Here is a 27,743-nt window from a genome sequence, read left to right on the forward strand (position 1 = left end):
GCTTTTGTAATAGTACGTAGATCGGCTTGGGAAATATGTAGACATGCCGCATAGAGCTGCCTTAGAGGATGTGTAGCATGTTTTAACCTGAGTAAAGAACATCCTCTGGCACTTGTTAGCTCCAGTCTTTCCTCAGTAAGCCTCGGGTAGGGTCCTCGGAGTGCTTGCTGCACGTCTCATCTAAAGGAACGCTCCTTCACGAGGGCAACGCCATTCAGTTCTCACAATAACTAACCACAAAACCCTCCCACATAAAAAACTAATTGCCATATACATCCAAAGTTTTATTTTTACATTACAACCGTATCCAACACATTTTAAAATAAAATGACATCTCTTCCACTTCCCCCTATACGAGTCAAAAAAAAAATTTTTCTTAAGACTGCTAAATTGTACTTGCGTACTGTTTATATAGCTTTATACACATACAGGCGACAATGCATCCACTTTGAGAATGATAAAATCAGCCAGAAGCAGAGAATACATACAGTACATGGGCTCTTATAGACGACAGGCTAATTAATACATGTTACAACCACCACCCACCCACCTGCACAAAGCCAGTCACCACGCCGGGGCTTCACAAAGAGAACGCTTGGAGTGTAGGTTACACTTACTCACGCAAAGCAAAACAGTGGAGCAGAACCGAAAAACACTCTGGGGAATAAATTGAGTAGACTGGCAAAAATCGGAACCTTTCAGAGCATCTGTAGTCACGGTTTGAGAGATTCTAACTTGACAAATGAGTTTCAGGCAGTTGATACAAATACAAGTAAAAACTAAATAATGACCTCGGGTGTCTGGAAAATATAAGATCGTAAATCATTCCATTTTGTAAAATGAGCACATTTGATGTTCATTTTACAGTGTTTAATGACCATTAAAATCAAATAAAAATGTCAACATTGAAAGTACTCCTCTCTCAAAAATGTACTGGTCATGAATGTACAAAACTAAGTACTTTGATCAGGCATGATATCCAAAACATTAGTAGTCAAGATGAGAACTTTTTTTGGTTTGCAGTCCTCCTGCACCTTCAAAGCACTTAACTTGATTTCTGTCATGGACACTGTCATTGTCAAAGATAGCTCCTCTACAGCCTACACCAATATGCTGTTGCACAAACCATGAACATAATTTACCAATACAAGTGGTAAGATGATATCAATGGCAATTCATGAAATGATAAACTGGCAGTCCTTCCATGCTTTGTACCTCATCTTTAATATGATAGGAGAAAATAGCATGTGTGTGACTCTACCACGACACTGGTATGGGAAACCTGTGGTCATACAATGGGTAAATGGGCCCTGTTGATGATAAGTATACTTAAGAGCTGAAACCTCTTAAGAGCAAGACGAAAGGGGTGCCAAAGTGTGTGTGTGTGTGTGTGTGTGTGTGTGTGTGTGTGTGTGTGTGTGTGTGTGTGTGTGAGAGAGAGAGAGAGAGACAGTGAGGCACTGGGGATCCTCATGTGGGAAGCAGCTGGCGTTGGGTTTCTCATTCAGTGCCACGGGTGGGGGTGCTGGGTTGGTTGAGACCCATGGTTTTACACATCCAGCCAGCAAAGTCCACCTCCTCCACCTCAGCACGTTTGATAAACGTGTGGTTCTAAACAATAACAAACAGTAAACGCAAGTTAGTTCATTAACGCATCAATATTAGTCCATGGCTGATATCGAAAGGGCATGTACAGTAGCGAACATAGCCAATTTGCAAACTATAAAATGTGTTTACAAACCTCAATAATAATAAATATAGTAATAATATATATATAATAATACGTCAGTTAGGAGACGCTTTTATTCAACGCGACTTATTCATTTATGGATACATACGGGTGGTCCCGGGAATATAACCGAATAATCCTGACGTTGCAAGCGCTATGCTCTACCAACTGAGCTAGAGAAACATGAGCTACAGAGGACCAATGAACAATCAGAGCTGAACTGTCCAACTACATAGATGCACTTCAAATAACAGTCGACAGCGATAACAGTTAATAGCTACTCACCATCAGCATCTTCAGGTCAGCTCGCTCTGCTGGATTCTTGATCAGACTATTAACACAAACAGAAACATTTGAAAATCTCCATGACATGACTCCAGAGAAGTCATTAGCCCCCCCCCCCCCCCAAAGAAGAATAGAAAAGAAAGCCATGATTAAGCTGCACAAGAAATCTCATTCTGCTGACATAACTTTCTCATCCCTTGAGAATGATGGCTATCTTTAAAAATGTACATTTGCTCCACATTGCTCTACGCTGTGCCTACAATAATTCACAAGACGTGTGTTGAGTCCACACACAGCCAAAAATCTGAGAAAAGTCATGGTAAAACAACAAAAGGTGCTGAGGTAATGGGCACTATTCTTATATGATGAATACTTGGGCTCACCATTTAGTCACAAACTCGTTGAAATCGTTGGTGAAGACACCAAGTGGCAGCCTGGGAGGAGGCTGGGAATGAGTAAAAAGGTGTGTAAGACAAATGTTATTTCAAAATCCCCGGAGCACACAGACAAGAAGAATTGGTAATACAGAGAATAATATGTGGAGTCAGCAGCTCATCTGACCTCATTGACAATGTAGTCCAGCAGCTCAAATATCGCCATGGCTGGTCGACTGTCCATCCCATGTCCTGAGGAACAGGAGAATATGGAGATATATTTAGATATCATAAATAAAGATACTTAAATGTTTTATTATTTTTGATTCCAGTTACTTTTTATTGAGAAGCAAAAGGAAATCTGTTTGAAAAGCACTAATATCATATATATTGTATTATGTGTGAGGAGAGGATTCAGGTCAGTTCTCACCGCTGACTGGTCGCCCTCCTGGTGGTCTGGGGAGGCGGTTGGAGATGGTGTGTGGTTCCCCCTCGGCTCCGTCCTGTACGGGCCGGCCAAAGATGGCCTCCAGCTCCTTGGCATCAGGCGGGGGGATGGGGTAGCGGCCGATGGCCAGCTCCACCAGGGACAGGCCCATGCTCCACACGTCCGACTGCACAGAGTAGTGTGTGCCCTGCAGTCTCTCCGGCTGTTGAGGAACACACACGTACGTCACACCCAGGCAGAGCTGGCCAAGTGGGCGGGCGTCGCTGTGCACTGCGCCCTCCAGGTGTCTGAGGGGAGGGGGCAGGGCTGGCAGAGCCTGCCTCCGTGCCACACGGCCCTCTACTGGGCACGGCCTCAGCTCTTGGCAGGGCATCCTGGGCAGGGAGGGAGAAGGAGAGCTGACTCACCGACATGTAGGAGCGCGTTCCCACGAAGGAGTTGGCCATGGAGTCGATGAGTTGGCCACTCACGCCGAAGTCACACAGCTTGATCTCCCCGCGCGAGTTCACCAGGATGTTGGAGGGCTTGACGTCTGCGTGGCAGAGCAGGGAGGACAGGTGAGGTCCCAGAGAGAGGGAGGGCTGAGGTCCCAGAGAGAGGGAGGGCTGAGGTCCCAGAGAGAGGGAGGGCTGAGGTCCCAGAGAGAGGGAGGGCTGAGGTCCCAGAGAGAGAGAAGGCAGAGGTCCCAGAGAGAGGGAGGGCTGAGGTCCCAGAGAGAGGGAGGGCTGAGGTCCCAGAGAGAGGGAAGGCAGAGGTCCCAGAGAGAGAGAAGGCCGAGGTCCCAGACCCAGCAGCACCAGCTGCCCCTTCCCCACGTCCCTGTCCAAGCCCCTCTACCATGCCAGACACCTCAACACTGACACATTTCACAAAGCTACTCTGTAGTAGCTAGAGCTGAACACTACAGTTACAGTTGAGACCATACAAACAAGCCAAACCCTCCTCAATCCCCCTAGTCACAAACAGTCTGGAAAATTGAAACTGAATAATGGGGTTGTAGACCTGACAGCCATCCTCTGTGGTGACCCCCTCCCACTTCAGAGGAGACACAGGGGCGAGTATGAGAGAGGGAGACAGGGGCGAGAATGAGAGGGAGAGACGGAGGGAGGGGGCTGCAGGGCGCGGCTGCCATGTAATCACATCTGAGAGCCTGTAATTACCGCCTGGGCTCCCGGACAGCTCTGCCTCAGCCCTGCCACAACACACCACAGCCCAAAACACTGTACCATGGACCTCAACTCCAGAACAACACTATACTACAACACACCAGAGCCCACCAATCAGCTCCACATACACCACCACACACCAGGGCTCTCAATTAAAAACACTGTAAACCACAACCCTCAGCTCAAAACACACCACCATCACCCTCAGCTCCAGAACATTATTATACACCAAACGTTAAACGTTACAACCCCTCAACTCAAGATACACCCAAAACACACCTCACACTATTTCTCTATGTCCAAATAAAACACTACACCCAGGGTCTCAAATCATATAGTTTATGTGCACAAAAACATAGTACAATCTATATGTAAAACAATAGTCCATATGGAGAGCCGTCTTACCTCTGTGCATGATCTGGTGCTTCTCCCGCAGATAGGCAAGTCCTCGGAGTACCTTTAAGAGTGATATGCAAACATTTTACTTAACACAACATACTCTTGACAGCGTACCATCCACACTTCCTGGACCTGAAATCCTACACAAAGACCAGCCCGGAGACGTTTTACCCTGCCTGGGTCCATAGTTACATCCATACAAGATATCACACCAAAACACACACTGACGCCCACAGTGTTAATGGCGAGAACAGCGAGAATGCCTTGCATGTTGAGCTTCCTGTGTCTCATGATTATCACAATGACAGGAGAAAAAGCAGTCCACTGAGAAACAAAAAAAACTCCTTAACCACAAGGGAAAGGAACAGAGTGCACTTGATCACAGTTGTGACAAACTGCCAAGTTGCGTGTAGATCAAAAACATGCACCAAATACAACCTTACAGTGAAATGCTTACTTACAAGCCCTTAACCAACAATACAGCTAAGAAAATTCCTAAAACAATGAGATAAAAGTAACAAATAATTAGAGCATTTTATTTTATATTATATATATATATATATATATATATATATATATATATATATATATATATATATATATATATATATATATATATATATATATATATATATATATATATATATATATATATACACACACTTTTTAATAAACTTACCTTGGGTATTTATGAAAAAATACCAAATGAATGCAAACACCACCAATTAAGCACAAACAATTGAAATCTTAATTAAGTTGAGTAATACTTACTGCTATGCTGACTTTGCCCAAGATCTCCTCAGGGATTCTCCTGGCTTCCTTCAGCACCTGATCCAGAGAGCCTCCATCCTGTACCCAACAGGCAACGGTTTATTGTCTGTACATTGTCCACATTCTGAAATGCACAATTGCTCCAGGTGCATGACATGATTAATATATCATAACAACCACTGCAACATTTTAACTTGTTAAAACAAAGTTACAACTGGTTTGTTAGTGTTACGCCACAGGTCCTGTAATAAGCACCATTGCAGTCTCAAAACCACAAACAAATATTCCTACTCCCGGCCAAAACTCTAATTCACACATCAGCCTTTTGCTACTGACCCCCAATGTCTTCCGACATTCCAGCACAATGCTAGTCCTATAACTGATCCACCCCCTCAACTCAAACCGGTCTCTATCAGAAGCTCACCATGTGCTCCATGCAGATACTGATCTCTCCGTCGCTGTAGAAGGCCCCGTAGAAGCCCACGATGTAGGGAGAGTTGCACTCATGCAGCACCTGCAGCTCTCTGATGATCTGGTTCCTGATGGCAGGCTTAATCTCCAGGTGGATGAGCTGTGGGGGAGGGAATCAGATGAGAACAATATAAGAATAATCAAGTGCTCATCTAGAATAACAGTCTAGAACCAGAATTAAAACAGACTTGATTGTGTGGATCTGGTTTCCTGCAACGGCTGTATGTCTCAACCTAGGAGCCTGGTACCCAAGGCTAGTAGTGTAGCGTGGATCTACAACTGAGTTTAGGTGACCAGTTTTGATAGCCTTTAGCCGTATCCTCATCCTACTCCTCCTCTGTTCCTCGGGTGATGTGGAGGTAAACCCAGGCCCCACGTGTCCCCAGGCACCCTCATTTGTTGACTTCTGTGATCGAAAAAAACTTGGTTTCATGCATGTCAACATCAGAAGCCTCCTCCCTAAGTTTGTTTTACTCACTGCTTTAGCACACTCCGCCAACCCTGATGTCCTTGTCGTTTCTGAATCCTGACTTAGGAAGGCCACCAACAATTCTGAGATTTCCATACCCAGCTACAACATTTTCCGTCAAGATAGAACTGCCAACGGGGGAGGAGTTGCAATCTACTGCAGAGAGAGCCTACAACGTTCTGTCATACTTTCCAGGTCTATACCCAAACAGTTTGAATTTGTAATTTGAAAAATGAACCTCTCCAGAAATAAGTCTCTCACTGTTGCCGCCTGCTATCGAACCCCTCCGCTCCTAGCTGTGCCCTGGACACCATTTGTGAATTGATCGTCCCTTATCTAGCTTCAGAGTTCGTTCTGTTAGGTGACCTAAACTGGGATATGCTTAACAGCCCGGCAGTCCTACAATCTAAGCTAGATGCCCTCAATCTCACACAAATCATCAAGGAACCCACCAGGTACAATCCTAAATCCGTAAACATGGGCACCCACATAGACATTATCCTGACCAACTTGCCCTCCAAATAAACCTCTGTTTTCAATCAGGATCTCAGCGATCACTGCCTCATTGCCTGTATCCGCTATGGGTCATCACTGTCAAACGCTCCCTAAAACACTTCTGCGAGCAGGCCTTTCTAATCGACCCGGCCCGGGTATCCTGGAAGGATCTCGTCAGTCGAGGATGCCTGGTCATTCTTTAAAAGTAATTTCCTCACCATCTTAGATAAGCATGCCCCGTTCAAAAAATGCAGAACTAAGAACAGAAGTAGCCCTTGGTTCACTCCAGACCTGACTGCCCTTGACCAGCAAAAAAACATCCAGTGGCGGACTGCCATAGCATCGAATAGTCCCCATGATATGCAACTGTTCAGGGAAGTCAGGAACCAATACACGCAGTCAGTCAGGAAAGCAAAGGCTAGCTTTTTCAAGCAGAAATTCACATCCTGTAGCTCTAACTCCAAAATGTTTTGGGACACTGTAAAGTCCATGGAGAACAAGAGCACCTCCTCCCAGCTGCCCACTGCACTGAGACTAGGTAACACGGTCACCCCTGATAAATCCATGATAATCAAAAATGTCAATAAGCATTTCTCAACGGCTGGCCATGCCTTCCTCCTGGCTACTCCAACCCCGGCCAACAGCTCCGCCCACCACGCAGCTACTCGCCCAAGCCCCCCCAGCTTCTCCTTCACCCATATCCAGACAGCAGATGTTCTGAAAGAGCTGCAAAACCTGGACCAGTACAAATCAGCTGGGCAAGACAATCTGGACCCTCTCTTTCTAAAACTATCCACCGCCATTGTTGCAACCCCTATTACCAGCCTGTTCAACCTCTCTTTCGTATCGTCCGAGATCCCTAAAGATTGGAAAGCTGCCGCGGTCATCCCCCTCTTCAAAGGGGGTGACACCCTAGACCCAAACTGTTACAGACCTATATCCATCCTGCCCTGCCTATCGAAAGTCTTCAAAAGCCAAGTTAATAAACAGATCACTGACCATTTCGAATCCCACCGTACCTTCTCCGCTGTGCAATCCGGCTTCCGAGCCGGTCACGGGTGCACCTAAGCTACGCTCAAGATACTAAACGCTATCATAACCGCCATCGATAAAAGACAGTACTGTGCAGCCATATTCATCTACCTGGCCAAGGCTTTCGACTGTGTCAATCACCGTATTCTTATCGGCAGACTCAATAGCCTTGGTTTTTCTGACGACTGCCTCGCCTGGTTCAACAACTACTTTGCAGACAGAGTTCAGTGTGTCAAATCGGAGGGCATGTTGTCCGGACCTCTGGCAGTCTATGGGGGCACCACAGGGTTCAATTCTCAGGCCGACTCTTTTCTCTGTATATATCAATGATGTCGCTCTTGCTGCGGGCGATTCCCTGATCCACCTCTACGCAGACGACACCATTCTGTATACTTCTGGCCCTTCCTTGGACACTGTGCTAACTAACCTCCAAACGAGCTTCAATGCCATAAAACACTCCTTCCGTGGCCTCCAACTGCTCTTAAATGCTAGTAAAACCAAATGCATGCTTTTCAACCATTCGCTGCCCGCACCCACCCGCCCGCGCGACTAGCATCACCACCCTGCACGGTTCTGACCTAGAATATGTGGACAACTATAAATACCTAGGTGTCTGGCTAGACTGTAAACTCTCCTTCCAGACTCATATTAAACATCTCCAATCACAAATGAAATCTAGAATCGGCTTTCTATTTCGCAACAAAGCCTCCTTCACTCACACCGCCAAACCCTAGTAAAACTGACTATCCTACCAATCCTCGACGATGTCATCTACAAAATAGCTTCCAACACTCTACTCAGCAAACTGGATGCAGTCTATCACAGTGCCATCCATTTTGTTACCAAATCACCTTACACCACCCACCACTGCGACCTGTATGCTCTAGTCGGCTGGCCCTCGCTACATATTTGGGTCCAGGTCATCTATAAGTCTATGCTAGGTAAAGCTCTGCCTTAGTTCACTGGTCACGATAGCAACACCCACCCGTAGCACACGTTCCAGCAGGAATATCTCACTGATCATCCCCAAAGCCAACACCTCATTTGGCCGCCTTTCCTTCCAGTTCTCTGCTGCCAGTGACTGGAACGATTTGCAAAAATCGCTGAAGTTGGAGACATTTATTTCCTTCACCAACTTTAAACATCAACTATCTGAGCAGCAAACCGATCACTGCAGCTGTACGTAGTCCATCTGTAAATAGCCCACCCAATTTACCTACCTCATCCCCATACTGTTTTTATTTGATTTACTTTTCTGCTCATTTGCACACCAGTATCTCTACTTGCACATCATCATCTGCTAATTTATCACTCGAGTGTTAATCTGCTAAATTGTAATTATTCGCTCCTATGGCCTTTTGCACACACTGTATAAAGACTTTCTTTTTTCTACTGTGTCATTGACTTGTTTGTGTTATTGGCTTGTTTATTGTTTACTCCATGTGTAACTCTGTGTTGTTGTCTGTGTCACACTGCTTTGCTTTATCTTGGCCAGGTCGCAGTTGCAAATGAGAACTTGTTCTCAACTAGCCTACCTGGTTAAATAAAGGTGAATTTAAAAAATAAAAGGGAGAAATATCAAAAATTGATCCAAGGGTAGACTCACCTTTCGGGCCATGACCAGTCTGGAGGGTTTGTGGCGGACCTTGTTGACCACTCCACCGTTGCCAGCGCCCAGCTCACATATGGGGTGGAAATCATCATCTTTCAGCTCGCCCACTTGGGCTTTCTGGGTGAGGAAAGCCTCCAGACGTTTCCTCTGCTGTTCGTCCAAATCTAGCTCTCCTAGCTTCTTTTGTAAGGCCTCCAGATTGGCTCTGAGAAGTGGAGATGCATTGAGGGAGCGTGACAAAGATCAATATTAAACAAACATACTTTCAATCCTGGTCCTGGGGACATATGGGTGCACATGGATAAGACTAATCACTGAGCCCATGATTGGTTTGAAATCAGGTGAGTTAGGCTAGTGTTATATAGGTAAGTGTTCGACTGGAACAAAATTGTTAATCTAGTCCCCAGAACCATAATTTACCCGATATCAGTACAGTACACAATAGACGTGCTCTCGGCCCTCCCGAGTTACTCACTCAGACGCAGCATCAATGGTTGTGGAGATGGACTGCCCCTCTCCAATGGGCGTGATATTTAGAGGAACGGGTCTTCTCTTCGGAGCCATATCGAAATATTTTACAGTGCCCTGGACGACTTTCCGAAGCAAATCAGTACAAGGAACTGATAATTCAAAGTTGTTCTAAAACAGCAACAGGGGTAAATGTTGCTGGCTGTTAGTGGCTTAGCCAGCTAGTTACTTTGCGAGCATGACAGATAGATGTTTGTAAGGACAATCACACATGCACGTCACCATCAGGTCAGGTGCATTTGACTATTTTAGATATCTAATGAGTAAGGTATATTTAAAAAACCAACTAGCTATAATAGTACACTAGATTTGCACACATTACTGTTCCTTTCGCTTCTTGTCCAGCAAGCACCAACTCCCCTACGGAAATCGTGTGCTGCGTTCCTCAAATCAGAGCGGCCCTCGCCACAAGGACAACGGCTGTGGTTGACAGGACTGTCTGGTCACTGACCGAGGATTGTTAGCGTTCGAAGGTTAAAGGGGTACACTTGTAGACCTTTCCCTGTATGGAGCCGGGGTGTGAAGCTTGGTTGCAGACTGCGGAGACGGAATTCGGTGTTTCAGTACAGGAAGCAGCAACATGGGGAGTCTTCCAAAAAATCGCGAGTCTGAGCCATCATGCCATGGCAATTGAACTATCGCGGGATTTTATAACATCCATGTTTAATGGTAGCGACCTCCAATGGCACATTGTAGAAATTACCATCAAGCAGATTTCTACAACTAGGTCTAGCTACTCAACTACTACGTAAATTACTCTCCTAAATTTACAAACTTCACTTTTCAAGAGGTTTGACTTGATTAATGTTTAATTTTAGTATTTAAAAACTTGAGGGAAATCTACCCATGGGGAAAAACTGGCAAAAGTAATTTGATCATGATTTCTGTTTTGAATAACTTTATTTTCCAGAAGGAACTTGTTACTTTTCAAGCTAACATGACTTAGCAGACAATTCGATAAAAAAAGAGAAAAAAAAAGTTTAATTAATTCCACAAGTCAATAACAGGTGTTAGAATATGATTTGGAATTGTACAGTTATTTTTGAAAAGGAGACAAATGTGTCCCTGAGGCCCCAGCATCAGGTAAAGGATGTCACACCAATCTACACCTCAACCATCTGGTTGTCACTAGTTACCACAGCCAAAGTCAAATGGCTATACCGTAAAAACTCATGAAAACAAACATTTGCTTTTTGGTCTTAAGGTTAGGCAGAAGGTTAAAGTCAGATTTTAATAAGTTAAATTGTAGAAATAGGCGATAATTAGCCATAAATGACTTTGTGGCTGTGGTAACTAGTGACAACCCAACCACCTCTTACACCTAAAGTGGCATCAGTTCCAATACTGGTATTTGTGATTTTATTGTGTCTGACTTTTGTAACAACTGAAGGCGATTCGAAGCTTAATAAAATATTTTAATTGTATTGTCTTTTAATACGAAGATATAAAAGACAAACAAAACATTTACATAATGGGTTGCAAGCCCTGCCCATGCTACCTTAAGCATTGTTATAATAAGGAATGCCACCATCAAGACCTGATCCACCATTTGCTTAAAACCCAGTCTGGACCCTAACCCAGGTTTCACCATCTGGCTCAGTTCCTCAGAAACAACCTGTACTTCACCTCTGTCTCGCAATATGAAAAAGCTTGAGGAAAACTATTATCTGCGCAGTGATGTTCTACACTTATAAATTAAAACTCCTCGATTCAAATCTGTAGAGTAATTTGTTGGATAGATTGGCTTAGTTTAAGATGAAATTCTGCTAGACATAATAAGATGTTGCTTAAAATGCATGAATCATACAACTATGGTCATATTCAGGGACACCGCTACGGTTTGGGGTTCTTTGACAGAAAGTGCCATCAAACAATGCGAGTTACCTATAATTGTTTCAGAACTCACCTATCGGTATAACATCCACAAGCTAGAAATATATGGAAATGAGTACTGCAGAAAAGTGGAAGACAAGATCCCATACGTTTCCTCAGTCAATACCATCTCATTATTAGATTAGGTATACTACTACATCTTCCACAAAATGGCTTACTCATACAGTACTGAGTGTCTATGCAAGTCTGAATTCACGATGATCACAAAATGTCAATATGCTTATGCTATAGTCAAATGCATGTATTACCAATACCATTTGAGAGATTCTAGGAATTTACAACACTCTGTTCTATAAAATCCTGAAAGTAGACAAACGCCATAAACAGCACAAATTAAAACGGGGACTATCGCTGGGGTGAGGAATCTAATGACCAGGAATGAAAATATTAAAAGTTTGTAAGTCTCAGCAACCCTTGTAACCCAAAAGATGAACCATGTTTACTACAATTTGAACTGTGCCTGTGGAAAAAGCTAATCTGAAGCAGTAATTACTGTTGTATCGTTTAAACTACCTGTAGAGAGGACATTCATCTAGGGCCTATGCAATAATAAAGGCTAATTTGAGTGTAATATCGTTGAACTGGGAAGAGGCAGAATGTGTTATTGGTTAGAACTCGGAAAGGGACATGTCTAACGATGGCAGTGCCTTGAGCCTGGATCATTCAGTTTGCCACGTATTCATTCACAAAAAAGGTTCCAGCTTCGTAAGTGTTCTGCTACCCCTTACTGGGAACTTGTGTACAGTACAAAGCCATATATAAATGGCTCTGGTACAGCACTCGATTGCCACATATGTACAATTTAATACAAACTGCCTTTCAAATAAAACAAAGTTGTGACGCAATCAATTATCAATAAATACTATACTTTAGACAAAGACAATTTAAGTCAAAAGGATGTCGACACTCACAAATTGATACCATTCCACACCTGGAGATACATCCCTCCTTAAGTCCCCCACACTGTAAAAAACAACAACAAAAAAAACAGTAAATAATGACAAATAGTCTTAAATAATGTATTTTCTTACTGGGACTTCCTGTGTAGACCAGGTCAAATAGCCAAACAACTGTAGGCTCCAGCCTCCACCAATCTAAACTCAAAACAAAAAAAGGCACCCAAATCTGACCTTGCAACAAGAGATAATTGACACAAATCTGCTTTGGCACAATTGCCTCAACATGGGTTTGACCAGTTTGGTTTGGATACTAAAATGTGACATTCTTTAGTCAAGTGCCTTGTTCAATAAAAAAAAATATCAACAAATTTAAGAAACTGAAAGAAAAACAAATCTGGTTCAAAACACTGAAGCTCTCATGATTTAGGGGGAAGAAGGTTGAATGCAGTAGTGTTTAGTCTCAGACTATCCAACTGTTAAACTGACAAATGGGCAGGTGAAAATAATCCATGCTGTATTAGTTTCCTTGATCAATATGAACAACATTGGCAACACAGAACATTGGGCAGAATCTGAAAAGATTATGTTCCAAAACCTCAAATGATAACTGCTGGTCTCTGCTTACCCGCCACTATGACAATTGCTTGTCATACTGTGTAGCTAATCAGACACCAACTGAAATCATATATTTCAATGCAGTGGGGAGTACTTACAAGAACTTCTCAAAGATACAGCACCCCTGGGTCATATTCAGCACAAAACAAAAACACTCAAACGGAGTGAAACAGGGAAGTACTCTTTCCATTACAAACCATTAAAAAAAAAACATGTTGCTATTGTGCCCTAATGAACATGACCCTGCTTCCCATAACCTATTCCCTATTTGGGCCGTACAAGTTGTATAAAATGTTTAATGGGTTTCTTTATTTTTTTAAGTGATGCGAGTGAAGAAAAAAAAAATAGTAGACCCTCTTGTCAAAATACTATAGCAACCATAGTTCAGGTGCTACTCTCTCTGGTCAAGCAAGTTTGCTATGTACGACTGAGGTAGGTTGTCATCATCTAAGGACAAAATTAAATGGGGGAAGTATCAAACAAATCATTTTTAGGGATTTTCTGACTTAAACAATTTGAAATACTGTTAGAGCCCATTTTCTTTGTCTTCATTGTCTGAATGAATTAAACAGAAAGTTGGGGTGTTCAATTTCATCATATTCCAGAAAAATCTAGTCTGTGGCTCGATTCACAAATTCTTCATATAGGTCATCTTGACCTCTTACTACTGAACAACGACGATGCTCCATATCTCCCATTGCCTGTGATCACAAAAAGTGGAGAAACACCAAATGCTTGTGGCTTTGAGAGCCTTAAATTCAAGTCAAATACAAAGTACAAGGAGATGGAGGGGGAATAGTTTGAGAGGAGGTTACCATCTTAAATTGTCTCTAAGGAGGGAGGATACAGAATGCTGGGAGGGGTGAGTCACAAGTGTTAGGGAGCTGTTGTTTCCAGTGGTGTATAGATGAAGCCTAACCACTCCAGAGGTTGACAGTGCATGTATGAGAGTGTGTCTGTGTGTGGATAAACGCCAGAGAAGTGGGGGCAGGCGGGCGGGCAGGGGATGCAGTAGGGACTAATGATTTCCTGTCCTCCAATCAAGCCCAACCCTCTCTCTCAGTTTGTGGGGTCAGTCCGCCAGTCAGTAGGCAGTGACCAGGTCCTTGTCATAGTCGTATCGGCCCCTCTTGGGGGCGGGGCTGTCCTGGCTGTCCTCAGTGTCATCGCTGTCTCCTCTAGCCCCTCCTCCCCCCTCCTCCTCCTCCTCCTCCTCAGAGTCCAGAGTCAGATCTACCACCACTCCTCCGCCCGTTCCCCCCGCCGTGGACCCTGCTCCTGACTTCCCTGTCTGGCTGGTGCTGCTGTGGGCTGGGGAGTGGCCGTTCGCCTCAGGAACACCTGGGGGGGCAAGTGAACACTATTATAAACTAATGCTATAAAAAAAATATATATCAAATAAATGACCTACAAAGAAAAGCATCTAAATTAGAGCACTATGAAAGTATTCAGAAACCCTTGACTTTTTCCACTTAAAGGTTACACTCTTATTCTAAAATTGTTTCCCCCCCCATCAATCTACACACAATATCCCATTATGACGAAGCAAAAACAGGTTTAGAAATTGAAATATCAAAAATAAAAACGGAAATATCCTTTAGGTGCCTTTTGGCAAAGTCCAAGCAGGCTGTCATGTGCCTCTGAGGAGTGACTGCCGTCTGGCCACTACCATAAAGGCCTGATTGGTAGAGTGCTGCAGACATGCGAGAACCTTCCATAAGGACAACCAGCTCCACAGAGGAACTCTAGGCAACCATTGGGTTCTTGGTCACCTCCCTGACCAAGGCCCTTCTCCCCGATTGCGCAGTTTGGCCGGGCGGCCAGCTCTAGTAACAGTCTTGGTGGTTGTAAACTTCTTCCATCTAAGAATGATGTAGACCACTGTGTTCTTGGGGACCTTGAATACTGCAGAATTGTTTTGGTAGCCTTCCCCAGATCTGTGCCTCGACACAATCCTGTCTCGGCGCTCTACAGACAATTCCTTCAACCTCATCGCTTGGTTTTTGCTCTGACATGTACTGTCAACTGTGGGATCTTATATAGACAGGTGTGTGCCTTTCCAAATCATGTCCAATCAATTTAATTTACTACAGGTGGACTCCAATCAAGTTGTAGAAACATCAAGGATGATTAATGGAAACAGGATGGACATGAGCTCAAGTTTGAGTCTCATAGCAAAGGGTCTGAATGCTTATGTAAATAGTTTTTTTTTTTAAATTTCTTATACATTTGCACTTTGTCATTATAGGGTATTGTGTGTAGTTTGCTGAAGATTGTTTATTTAATCCATTTTAGAATAAGGCTGTAACAAAATGTGGAAAAAGTCAAGGGGTCTGAATACTTTCCCAAAGCTCTAAGTATCAAAATCAGTCTGCAAGAGCTAAAATGAAAATATTTTACATTAGGGCTGGGCGGAATACCATATTTTACTATATACACACCGGTATTGATGCACGGACCAGTTTGGGTTTTTACTTTACCTTTATAACGGTATTTCAATGTTTGGTTTGTTAAATGTGATACGCCACCAGTTATAGTTTACTCCATTTTCTACTTGAGTCGTTTCTCACCCTACTCCTGCTGCACGTACACACCAAGCCCTTCCCAGCCACTCAAGGAGCCACGTTTTTGCTCGACCACAGTCACAGTCACTTGCTCCATGGTCAGATGTTGGTGACAATGATACGGCGTTACACTTTGCTTCTTAAAATATAAATCCACAAGCGTTCTATAATTACAAACTGATAATGTGTCGTACTGTCTGCAAATAGCTAGTTTGTCTTTCCTTTTTGTCTTTTCAGTGTCAGAGCAAACGTTGCTAACTAAAACAAACGGATAACTGTGCTGGTGTAGGCCTAGATCAGCATGTTTGTGCAACGGTATCTAGCTACATGAAGTAAGAGAAACCATGTAAAGTAACATCTAAATTAGGGTCTCCTGGGAAACACTGAGCCTAACTTGGTTACTTCCCTGTCAAAATAATTCCTCCCTGGCTTTATCATTTTTCATTTCATTCGTTGTCATTTCAAACACTGTATTCAAAGTACTGCCCACTATAACATTAGAATAATTATTCTATGGCCATGATTCCAACAGTTCACGCAAGTGTTTATCTAAATTGCAAAGTCAAATCGCAATATTAGGGCTTGATTTTTTGCCAATATCATGCAGCCCTACGTGGCACAGTGTGGAAATTATAACAAATGAGTGCAGGCAATGTAGAAATGGATGAAAATGCAGACATTGTTGGCGGTTGAAGTTAAATTGAACAGTATAAAACAAATCAGAATGGAGAAAGACCCATTGATATGTACGTGTTGCCCCCCTAGGGTCATGGACTACTCAAATAATATTAGAATTCAAAAACAAAATGGAGACAACTTTTTTTTTTCTACAAATATCGTGATGATATTTTGCCCATACCACCCAGCCCCATTTGACATGCACTTACATATATCCACTACAGGATAGTCAGGAGTGTTGCTCCGTTCCCTCTCCCTCTCCTTCTCATCTCGAATAGGTCTCCATGAACCGTCAGTCAGATATTCAATCTCCTCAATATCCTCATGGGTCTCCTTTAAGATCTCAGATGCCAGCCTGGACACATGGAGACAAAGAGTCAGTCAAATAAGTACATATATCAGGACACACAAGCAGGGATTGGATGTGTCCCACAACACACAACTCTTAAATATTAGATATACATTTTAAGGAAGTCTGTGGAAATAATCTATATATAGTTTCTATTTGTACTGGACATTGACTCAACAAATCAAAAGCGACAGTATCAAAAGAGACACTATTGATTGTTTCCTCGTGGCAGAGTCTGCACGGGGCTGACTGTTCATGCCCCATATATTGAGCACTATTTTTGTGGCGAGAAATGTATATAATAGTTTAAATCGAAAAGAACGGATTGATGAGTCAAATATATTTTTTAAATCTGATAAACCTGATGCCATGGTATGGGACATCAAATCGGTTCCTAACCATCTTGAATTTGATGCAGTATAGTTGTCAATCCTCTCAACTTTAAGTGGTACCGATACATTTTGCGAAATATACTAGTCATTTTTAGCCATGCAAATTTTTGATTGGCGGCAGACAAACATTCATTCTTTTCTCTTTTGAGTAAATGCCTCTTCTATGTTTGTGGCAGAGCTGTGATGAGTTGCTTATGCTTTTGTATTGAGTATACATCTCCATACCTGAGGCGTACAGCAACTCCCCGGCCCACAGCAACACCAGCCAGAAGGGGAAGTCGGCAGGGTCCACGGCATGGGGGACGGGGAGGATTGTGTGTAGATGATACATGTCTATGGTGTATGTATTATGTAGGAATGTGAGCTGAGCCATAAGGGAGCCTAGGCATTTACCACCCTACTACCAGAATAGGGAGGGAGTGGGGTGGCAATGTAGCATATGTTTTTGTCCTTCCACTTTGGTTCTAGAATTTTTGCAGTTTGTGTTTTAGCTACTAATGTATCAATATTTATCATTTCCAAAATTGAGCTATGACCTAGCCAATGAAGACATAGCACAACTTTGGATTTCACCCCCCAATCTCAAATGGTTTTTACAGAAAACTTTTCTTCTCTTGCTTCAGGCATTTGCAGTGCTGCTTGCAAAAGTGATTGCGGTCTAGAATATGAAATCATCAACTTGACTCTGTATATTTAAAAATGACCTAGCAAAAATGACTTTAAACTATCAAACCTATTGCTGAACCTGAACCATCAAAATAAAATCTATTGTAAGCCCTGTTTAGCAGCTATAGCCAGATGAGTTGTGTTTCCAGTATCTTACCGGAATAATAGCAAAACACATTTTCAACAGCGGATAGATAACCTGTAATTTGCTAGGTTAATGTTGTTACTCAACTAATAAAGCTTAACATCACACAAGACATTTTAGCATTTGAATGCTGAAAGTACCGCGCAGATGTGCTCGATCAGGAACAGGCTGCCTACCGCAAGTTGGTCAGTGCGCAAAGCTGGGCACAGTGCACAGTTTGACTAGGCCTGGGGTTGTTCGGCATGCAAAATGACCGTCTACACAGTTGAATGGAGTCTGACACTGAATGAGAGAGGACGCATCTGTCACAATAAGTATTTTCAGAAAGTAGAAATAATGTGATATGAGCAAATCATTTTTTTGTGAACCGGCGATTCATAACGTTTGATTTATCAGATTTTTTAAATTTTTTTTTAAGTTTTATTGGTTTGGGTCCGCGGATCGATGCACTTGTATCTTAACTCTCTCTAAATATAAATTCCCCCGTTTAGATGACCTGCATGGTTCTGGTACCAGTTTTGTTGTGACACCGTAGATCGAAATGGCTTTCATTGAGCGGTAGCTCTGATTCTCACGGACACAGGAGTATATCTCATCCGCCTATGTGAAGTAGGATGTCAAATCTAACACCACTTGAAGCTGGGATGACCCTCTCACCATTTAATTTGCTCTTCTGACTGTCCAACTCCTTGCTGAACCCTACGTCACATCGTAGCACAGCAGGAGAGTGGTTTCGTCCCTCTAGCACATTCGATTTATAGCCAACTTTATCAAATGTAAAATTAGATTGATTTTAAACAAAAACACTGTCATAGACGGACAAGATCAATATGAGATGAAAGGAGAGTTCCTAACGAGTTCAGGAACTCAAGCTAGAGCTATGTGTGACGTTCTAACACTAAACATACATACAGTGGGGCAAAAAAGTATTTAGTCAGCCACCAATTGTGCAAGTTCTCCCACTTAAAAATATGAGAGAGGCCTGTAATTTATCATCATAGATACACTTCAACTATGACGGACAAAATGAGACAAAAAAATCCAGAAAATCACATTGTAGGATTTTATTTATTTATTTGCAAATTATGGTGGAAAATAAGTATTTGGTCACCTACAAACAAGGAAGATTTCTGGCTCTCACAGACCTGTAACTTATTCTTTAGAAGGCTCATCTGTTCTCCACTTGTTACCTGTATTAATGGCACCTGTTTGAACTTGTTATCAGTATAAAAGACACCTGTCCACAACCTCAAACAGTCACACTCCAAACTCCACTATGGCCAAGACCAAAGAGCTGTCAAAGGACACCAGAAACAAAATTGTAGACCTGCACCAGGCTGGGAAGACTGAATCTGCAATAGGTAAGCAGCTTGGTTTGAAGAAATCAACTGCGGGAGCAATTATTAGGAAATGGAAGACATACAAGACCACTTATAATCTCCCTCGATCTGGGGCTCCACGCAAGATCTCACCCCGTGGGGTCAAAATGATCACCAGAACGGTGAGCAAAAATCCCAGAACCACACGGGGGGACCTAGTGAATGACCTGCAGAGAGCTGGGACCAAAGTAACAAAGCCTATCATCAGTAACACACTACGCCGCCAGGGACTGAAATCCTGCAGTGCCAGACGTGTCCCCCTGCTTAAGCCAGTACATGTCCAGGCCCGTCTGAAGTTTGCTAGAGAGCATTTGGATGATCCAGAAGAAGATTGGGAGAATGTCATATGGTCAGATGAAACCAAAATAGGTAAAAACTCAACTTGTCGTGTTTGGAGGACAAAGAATGCTGAGTTGCATCCAAAGAACACCATACCTACTGTGAAGCATGGGGGTGGAAACATCATGTTTTGGGGCTGTTTTTCTGCAAAGGGACCAGGACGACTGATCCGTGTAAAAGAATGAATGAGGCCATGTATCGTGAGATTTTGAGTGAAAACCTCCTTCCATCAGCAAGGGCATTGAAGTTGAAACGTGGCTGGGTCTTTCAGCATGACAATGATCCCAAACACACCGCCCGGGCAACGAAAGAGTGGCTTCGTAAGAAGCCTTTCAAAGGTCCTGGAGTGGCCTAGCCAGTCTCCAGATCTCAACCCTATAGAAAATCTTTGGAGGGAGTTGAAAGTTCGTGTTGCCCAGCAACAGCCCCAAAACATCACTGCTCTAGAGGAGATCTGCACGGAGGAATGGGCCAAAATACCAGCAACAGTGTGTGAAAACCTTGTGAAGACTTACAGAAAACATTTGACCTCTGTCATTGCCAACAAAGAGTATATAACAAAGTATTGAGATAAACATTTGTTATTGACCAAATATTTATTTTCCACCATAATTTGCAAATAAATTCATTCAAAATCCTACAATGTGATTTTCTGGATTTTTTTTCTCATTGTGTCTGTCATAGTTGAAGTGTACCTATGATGAAAATTACAGGCCTCATCTTTTTAAGTGGGAGAACTTGCACATTGGTGGCTGACTAAATACTTTTTTGCCCCACTGTATTTATATATATATATATATGTTACAGTTATAAAGGAAGGTGGACTCTTATAGTTAGGTCGTGTTATAAATTTGATTATATTTAGAAAGCACACGTCGTTTCAAGCCTGGGTGTGGAATAGTTGTGGAATAGGAAATACATCAAATATTTCATTTTTATCACATTTGTACTGTGTACTTGAGCTTGTCCTCAAATGACTACACCTCAGCAATTTTCACCAGAAAGGTGAGATTTGAACCTCTTGGAGTATGCAGGATTACTAGTTATAGTTTATGGCCTAAATAATTACCTTTGGGGATTACGTAGATTACATTTAATCAGCTAAATATTTCAATCGGGGACCAATGCGCATTGGTGATATTACTTTCTTTTTTTTTATTATATCATTTTAACCAGCGTTGTAAACATTGAAATTAGGATAAAACTTCAATTTAAATACATTGACTTAAGTGTTTTCCATTAGCTAATCAGCAGGTTACATTTTCCACTTCATATTAATTAGGCTACTTTTCATTTAAAAGTTTAATTCGCTAGTCCGTCGAGCCCTCCCGCTGGAATGAATGATATGCATCTTCTAGCCAGCTATTGATAGGATCAGCCTGTCAGTCAAATGTCTAACGATGACAGAGAAACGCAACGAAGAGGCGAAGCGAGAGGTTTCACTCTCGCCAAAATCTTTCCAAAATAAGCCCAATGTGTTAGCTTTATTTTGGACCTAAACTTGCCTTTGGGACAACGACTCCCATTGCTTGGGGGGAGAATTTATTTATTTTAATTTGCATTTCATTTTTTTTTTTTTTAACCTTTATTTAACTAGGCAAGCAGGTTAAGAACAAATTCTTATTTTCAATGACGGCCTAGTGGGTTAACTGCCTGTTCAGGGGCAGAACGACAGATCTGTACCTTGTCAGCTCGGGACATGAACTTGCAACCTTTCGGTTACTAGTCCAACGCTCTAACCACTAGGCTACCCTGCCGCCCCTTAGCAGGGATTCAACTAAAAGTATTAAATTACATTTGCCCAAGTTTATCATAATACATGAACAGAATGCATTGCACTCAAAAAGTATTTGACCCCTTGACTTCCACGTTTTGTTACAGCCTCATTCTAAAATGGATTCAATTGTTTTTTCCCCCCTTATCAATCGACACACAATACCCCATAATGACAAAGCAAAAAAAACTGTTTTTAGAAATGTTTCAATATCACATTTACATAAATATTCAGACCCTTTATTCAGTACTTTGTTGAAGCACCTTTGGAAGCGATTACAGCCTTGAGTCTTCTTGGGTATGACACTACAAGCTTGGCACACCTGTATTTGGGGAATTTCTCCCACTTCTTTGCAGATCCTCTCAAGAGCTGTCAGGTTGGATGGTGAGCGTTGCTGCACAGCTATTTTCAGGTCTCTCCATAGATGTTTGATAGGGTTAAAGTCCGGGTTCTGGCTGGGCCACTCAAGGACATTCCGAGACTTGTCCCAAAGCCACTTCTGCACTGTCTCAGCTGTGTGCTTAGGGTTGTTGTCCTGTTGGAAGGTGAACCTTCCCCCCAGTCTGAGATTCTGAGCACTTTGGAGTAGGTTCATTGAGGATCTTGCTGTACTTTGTGCCATTCATCTTTCCCTCGATCCTGACTGGTCTCTCAGTCCCTGCCACTGACACATCCCCACAGCATGATGCTGCTACCACCATGCTTCACTGTAGGAATGGTGCCAGGCTTCCTCCAGACGTGACGCTTGGCATTCAGGCCAAAGAGTTCAATCTTGGTTTCATCAGACCAGAGAATCTTGTTTTGATCAGACCATGAGAAACGTATGTCACATGCTCCAAATACAAAGGGTGTAGACCTTACCGTGAAATGCTTACTTACAAGCCCTTAACCAACAATGCAGTTTTTGTACATGCAGGTTGGGGTAAAGTGATAAACAACGAGTAGCAGCAGTGTAAAAACAATGTAAATAGTTTGGTGGCCATTTGATTAATTGTGGCTTATGGCTTGGGGGTAGAAGCTGTTAAGAATCGCTTGCCGTGCAGTAGCAGAGTGAACATTCTATGACTTGGGTCTGACAATTTTTGGCCTTTCCTCTGACACCGCCTAGTATATAGGTCTTGGATTGCAGGAAGCTTGGCCCCAGTGATGTACTGGGCTGTTTGCATTACCCCCTGTAGCGCCTTAGGGTCAGATGCCAAGCAGTTGCCATACCGTGGAGTGATTCAACCGGTCAGGAAACTCTCGATGGTGTAGCTGTAGAACTTTGAGGATCTGGGTAGGTGTTGCCATGAGGAAGCAGTATATTCTTCACATCAGCTGCATCAGACTAATTAAAGAAATAAATAATTTGCCAAGTTCGAGGTGAGTAATTGTTGTTCTGATATCCAGAAGCTCTTTTCGGTCATAAGAGATGGTAGAAGCAACATTACATACAAAATAAGTTACAATGCGAAAAAAACTAAATAGCATAGTCGGTTAGGAGCCCGTAAAACTGCAGCCATCACCTCCGGCGCCATTATCTGAGTGAGCCGGAGCCATTATCTGATAGAGTTTGCCAAAAGGCAACTAAAGGACTAAGCGGGCTGCCATGTGTATTTTACTGAGGAGTGGCTTCCTTCTGGCCACTCTACCATAAAGGCCTGGTTAGTGGAGTGCTGCAGAGATGGTTGTCCTTCTTGAAGGTTCTATCTACACAGAGGAACTCTGGAGCTCTGTTTGAGTGACCATCAGGTTCTTGGTCATCACCCTGACCAAGGCCCTTCTCCCACAATTGCTCAGTTGGGCCGGGCGACTCCAATCAAGTCATAGAAACATCAAGGATGATCAATGGAAACAGGATGCACCGGAGTTCAATTTCGAGTCTCATAGCAAAGGGTCTGAATGCTTACAGTACCAGTCAAAAGTTGACACACCTACTCATTCAAGGGTTTTTCTTTATTTTTACTATTGTCTACATTGTAGAATAGTGAAGACAAACTTCGAAAACAAACATGGAATCATGTAGTAACCAAAAAAAAGTGTTTAACAAAACAAAATATATTTTTATATGAGATTCTTCAAACTAGCCACCCTTTGCCTTGACAGCTTTGTACACCCTTGGCCTTCTCTCAACCAGCTTCACCTGGAATGCTTTTCCAACAGTCTTGAAGGAGTTCCCACATATGCAGAGTACTTGATGGCTGCTTTTCCTTCACTCTGCAGTCCAACTCATCCCAAACCATCTCAATTGGGTTGAGGTCAGGTGATTGTGGAGGACAGGGCATCTGATGCAGCACTCCATCACTCTCCTTCTTGGTCAAATAGCCGTTACACAGCCTGTAGGTGTGTTGGGTCATTGTCCTGTTGAAAAACAAATGATAGTCCCACCAGATGGGATGGCGTATTGCTGCAGAATGCTGTGGTAGCCATGCTGGTTAAGTGTTCCTTGAATTCTAAATCGGACAGTGTCACCAGCAACGCACCTCCACAACTCCATGCTTCACGGTGGGAACCACGCATGCGGAGATCATCCGTTCACCTACTCTACGTCTCAAAGAAACGGCGGTTGAACTAAAAAGGTCAGAATTCCACCATCTAATGTCCATTGCTCGTGTTTCTTAGCCCAAGCAAGTCTATTGGTGTCCTTTTCGACCATGAAGGCCTGATTCACGCAGTCTCCTCTGAACAGTTGATGTTGAGATGTGTCTGTTACTAGAACTCTGAAGCATTTATTTGGGCTGCAATTTCTGGAGGCCGGTAACTAAGGAACTTTTCCTCTGCAGCAGAGGTAACTCTGGGTCTTCCTTTCCTGTGCCGGTCCTCATCATAACGCTTGATGATTTTTGCGACTGCACTTGAAGAAACGTTCAAAGTTCTTGAAATGTTCCGGATCAACTGACCTTCATGTCTTAACCTCTCTGCGCACGGAACCCGCTAGCGGGCTGAAATGCCACAACATACGGTGATCGCTACAAATAGTCAAATTAAACATTCATGAAAATACAAATGTCTGACATGTATCGAAAGCCTAGAATCTTGCTAATCCAACTGCGTTGTCAGATTTAAAAAAGGATTTACTGCGAAAGAATACGATGCGATTATCTGAGCATAGAGCCCCATAAAAAAAAATAAAAAAAACAGCACAGGCATAACAATCAAACTGCATTAAAATAAATTGTTTACCTTTGACGATCTTCGTCTGTTTGCAATTCTCCAATGCTCATTGTTACACAATGAATGATCTTTTGTTTGATAAAATCCGTTTTTATAGCCTAACACAAAACATTTTGTGAACCGCTTGTGTCGTGAATTCCGTCTCATTCCATTTTCGACGACACATTCCAGGTAAATAACCCACACAGAACGTGACTTTTCCAGTCATGTTTGGTTTCACTGCAATCAATGGCCTGATGGGCCATTTCGCGGGACGTATTGACTGAAATAAACCGATTTGAAGACAACAAGTCATGACATCATTGTGCACCAATGATTTGCCCGCTGTTTCGTTGATTGACTGTCTTAACCCAATGACCACTGATCGTCTTGAAATCTAGCTGTGTAGATAGCCAATGAGCTGAGCTAAAGGGCAATACGCCATGTTTATGTGTTGCAAGACCAACCCATGTAGTAAGCTTCAGCGTAAAGTGGGTCATTCGCTATTGAAGTTTCATACCGGAAGGAGCTACGCATATTACGCACTGCATTGTTTGGTGAATGCGCAGATTCAGCTGTTTATATATCAATCATTATGGCGACTAAGTCAGGGAAAGCTAAATCTAAGTCTAGATATACAGATGTAAACACAATTTTAGAATAAATTGATTGGGAAGGTGAGACAGAGATTGTTGTAGGACGCTTCATTTAGTGATTGTGGAGGAATATTTTTTGAACGGGAGAGGACATCGTTTTGGACTGGTAAGTTCTGATCATGCTAATGCCCTTGTTTGAAATGAACAATATAAAATATTATTTGTGGTTTTTTATTTTTATTTAGAAGCAATATATAAACATGTAATGTAATGTCATGAAATGTGAGATGCGTGTGTCTGCCTCCCCACCCCAACCCACATGAAATAGCCTATTTGAGGCTGTTGAGGAGAGGGCAGGACCACATCAATGGCCAAAGTGAAATGGAGACAGTAGATACAGCTGGTCTGTCATAATATAATAGACAGTAGATCTAGCTGAAATGTCATAATATAAAAGAGACAGTAGATCTAGCAGGCAATAATAATATATTCAATCTAATATATTCAACCTTCAACTCTCTATATATATCTGTTTATTATACCTGTTGATACAGGGCTCATATGTGAAACTATTCAAACTGAACATTTTCTTTCACAGTGACACTGACTCCGAATGGGAGTCTTATCCGGTGTCCTGTGTGAATTTAAGTATGCTCTCCCTAATTCTCTCTTTCTCTCTCTCGGAGGACCTGAGCCCTAGGACCATGCGTCAGGACAACCTGGCATGATGACTCATTGCTGTCCCCAGTCCACCTGGCCTTGCCGCTGTTCCAGTTTCAACTGTTCTGCCTGCGGCTATGGAACCCTAAACTGTTAATTTTTACTCGAGGTGCTGTCCTGTTGCACCCTCTACAACCACTGTGATCTCCACCCGGCACAGCCAGAAGAGGACTGGCCACCCCTCATACCCTGGTTCCTCTCTAGGTTTCTGCCTTTCTAGGGAGTTTTTCCTAGCCACCGTGCTTCTACACCTGGGGTTTGGGGTTTTAGGCTGGGGCTATATAAATAGATTTGATTTGATAAGAGGACTGAGGGTCTTCCAAATATTGAAAGTGTGTAAATAGTTACCCATGTTATTTTGTAAATGTATATATTTTTTTTTCATATATATTTTAAAATCAATAATTATAATTTTTCCATTTATTTTTCCTACATTTTTTGGGGGGGGGATGTGTTGGTATTTTGCATATAGTTATTTGTTTCAAAATGTATACCTTCACCAATTTGGCCACTTGATTACATTTGGGCTACTTGTTGGGGACACCTGGGTGACTTCATGATAAATGTCATGTAGCACTCTCATTTTGGAAGTTATCATTCTGAAACTTTGCACAAGTACTGTTGCCCTCATATTTTTTCACTGAAATTGTCCCCATCATCCTATCTGAATGTTTGTTTTATCTTGTTCATTTTAAAGAGGATACAAAAATAAAAAACACATGTTTTTTTTCATTGTTTTATCTAAACCAGATCTATTGTGTTATATTCTCCTACATTCAATTCACATGTACACAGACTTCAGAGTGTTTTCTTTCAAATGGTACCAAGAATATGCATATCCTTGGTTCTGTGCCTGAGCTACAGGCTGTTAGATTTGGGTATGTCTTCAGGTGGAAATTGCACAAAGTAGGGGGGGGGGGGGGTTAAAAGGTTAAAGTAATGAGGTTAAAGTAATGATGGACTGTCGTTTCTCTTTGCTTATTTGAGCTGTTCTTACCATAATATTGACTTGGTATTTTACCAAATAGGGCTCTCTTCTATATACCCCCCTACCTTGTCAAAACACAACTGAATGGCTCTAACGCATTAAGAAGGAAATTAATTCAACAAGGCACACCTGTTAATTGAAATACATTCTACCTTATGAAGTTGGTTGAGAGAATGCAAAGCTGTCAAGGCAAAGGGTGGCTACTATCTCAAATATATTTTGATTTGTTTAACACTTTTTTGGTTACTACATGACCCCATTTATAGTTGATTTTTTCACTATTATTCTACAACGTAGAAAATAGTACAAATAAAGAAAAACCCTTGAATGTATAGATGTCCAAACTTTTGACTGGTATTGTATGTAAATAACGTATATTTTTAATACATTTGCAAACATTGCTGAAAACCTGTTTATGCTTTGTCATTATGGGGTATTGTGTGTAGATTGAATTTTTTTTTACATTCGTACAGTTTTATCTTTTAGAGACTCCATCCGTAATGTAGTAGTTGGGTTTTAGTCCAGAGAAGTTATCCAGGTCCTCAATAAGGCCCTTCAAGGTTGGATAACTTAGCGTACATTGATATGTGTCTCTAAATCATACATTTTTAGCCCCATAATATCCTTAATGAAAATTAATTGAGACCGACTTATTGAAACTGCAATAGCCTGATTGGGACAATAGCCCTATTGAAAATGTAGCCCAGTGTAGGTAGGACATTGCAAGTTAAGAGTTTTTTATTTAATTTTTTTAATTGCTCCAAAAATTCTAACCCATGCAAAGACCCTTAAAAGGAAGAGTGGTTCTCAAATTCCTGGAGAGTGAGTAGTAGTG

The 27,743-nt window shown here is 42.3% G+C and overlaps 2 protein-coding genes across 3 annotated transcripts in view; both read right to left on the reverse strand.

Annotated features, from left to right (window-relative positions):
- Positions 1-271: 271 nt before the first annotated feature.
- Positions 272-10,461, reverse strand: map2k2a (mitogen-activated protein kinase kinase 2a). Its single transcript, XM_021603819.3, has 11 exons — positions 9,727-10,461; positions 9,246-9,456; positions 5,597-5,743; positions 5,173-5,250; positions 4,408-4,459; positions 3,244-3,368; positions 2,819-3,038; positions 2,576-2,640; positions 2,398-2,459; positions 2,015-2,060; positions 272-1,611 (listed from the first exon to the last, which is right to left on the reverse strand). Exons 1-11 carry the CDS (start codon positions 9,813-9,815, stop codon positions 1,501-1,503), a joined length of 1,206 nt encoding a protein of 401 aa, XP_021459494.1. The 5' UTR covers positions 9,816-10,461; the 3' UTR covers positions 272-1,500.
- A 199-nt stretch (positions 10,462-10,660) lies between these two features.
- Positions 10,661-27,743, reverse strand: part of pias4a (protein inhibitor of activated STAT, 4a) — a 31,113-nt gene continuing 14,030 nt past the window's right edge. For both annotated transcript variants that reach the window (XM_021603817.3, XM_090235542.1), the window contains exons 10-11: positions 16,638-16,783; positions 10,661-14,527 (exon numbers count right to left, since the gene is read on the reverse strand). In XM_021603817.3, coding sequence (XP_021459492.3) covers positions 14,271-14,527; positions 16,638-16,783 — 403 coding nt within the window. In that variant the 3' untranslated portion in view covers positions 10,661-14,270. The remainder of the gene's footprint in view (positions 14,528-16,637; positions 16,784-27,743) is intronic.

The sequence above is a fragment of the Oncorhynchus mykiss genome, chromosome 5 (assembly GCF_057628025.1).
Source record: "Oncorhynchus mykiss isolate SJ-2025 chromosome 5, ASM5762802v1, whole genome shotgun sequence".
Classification (NCBI taxonomy): domain Eukaryota; kingdom Metazoa; phylum Chordata; class Actinopteri; order Salmoniformes; family Salmonidae; genus Oncorhynchus; species Oncorhynchus mykiss.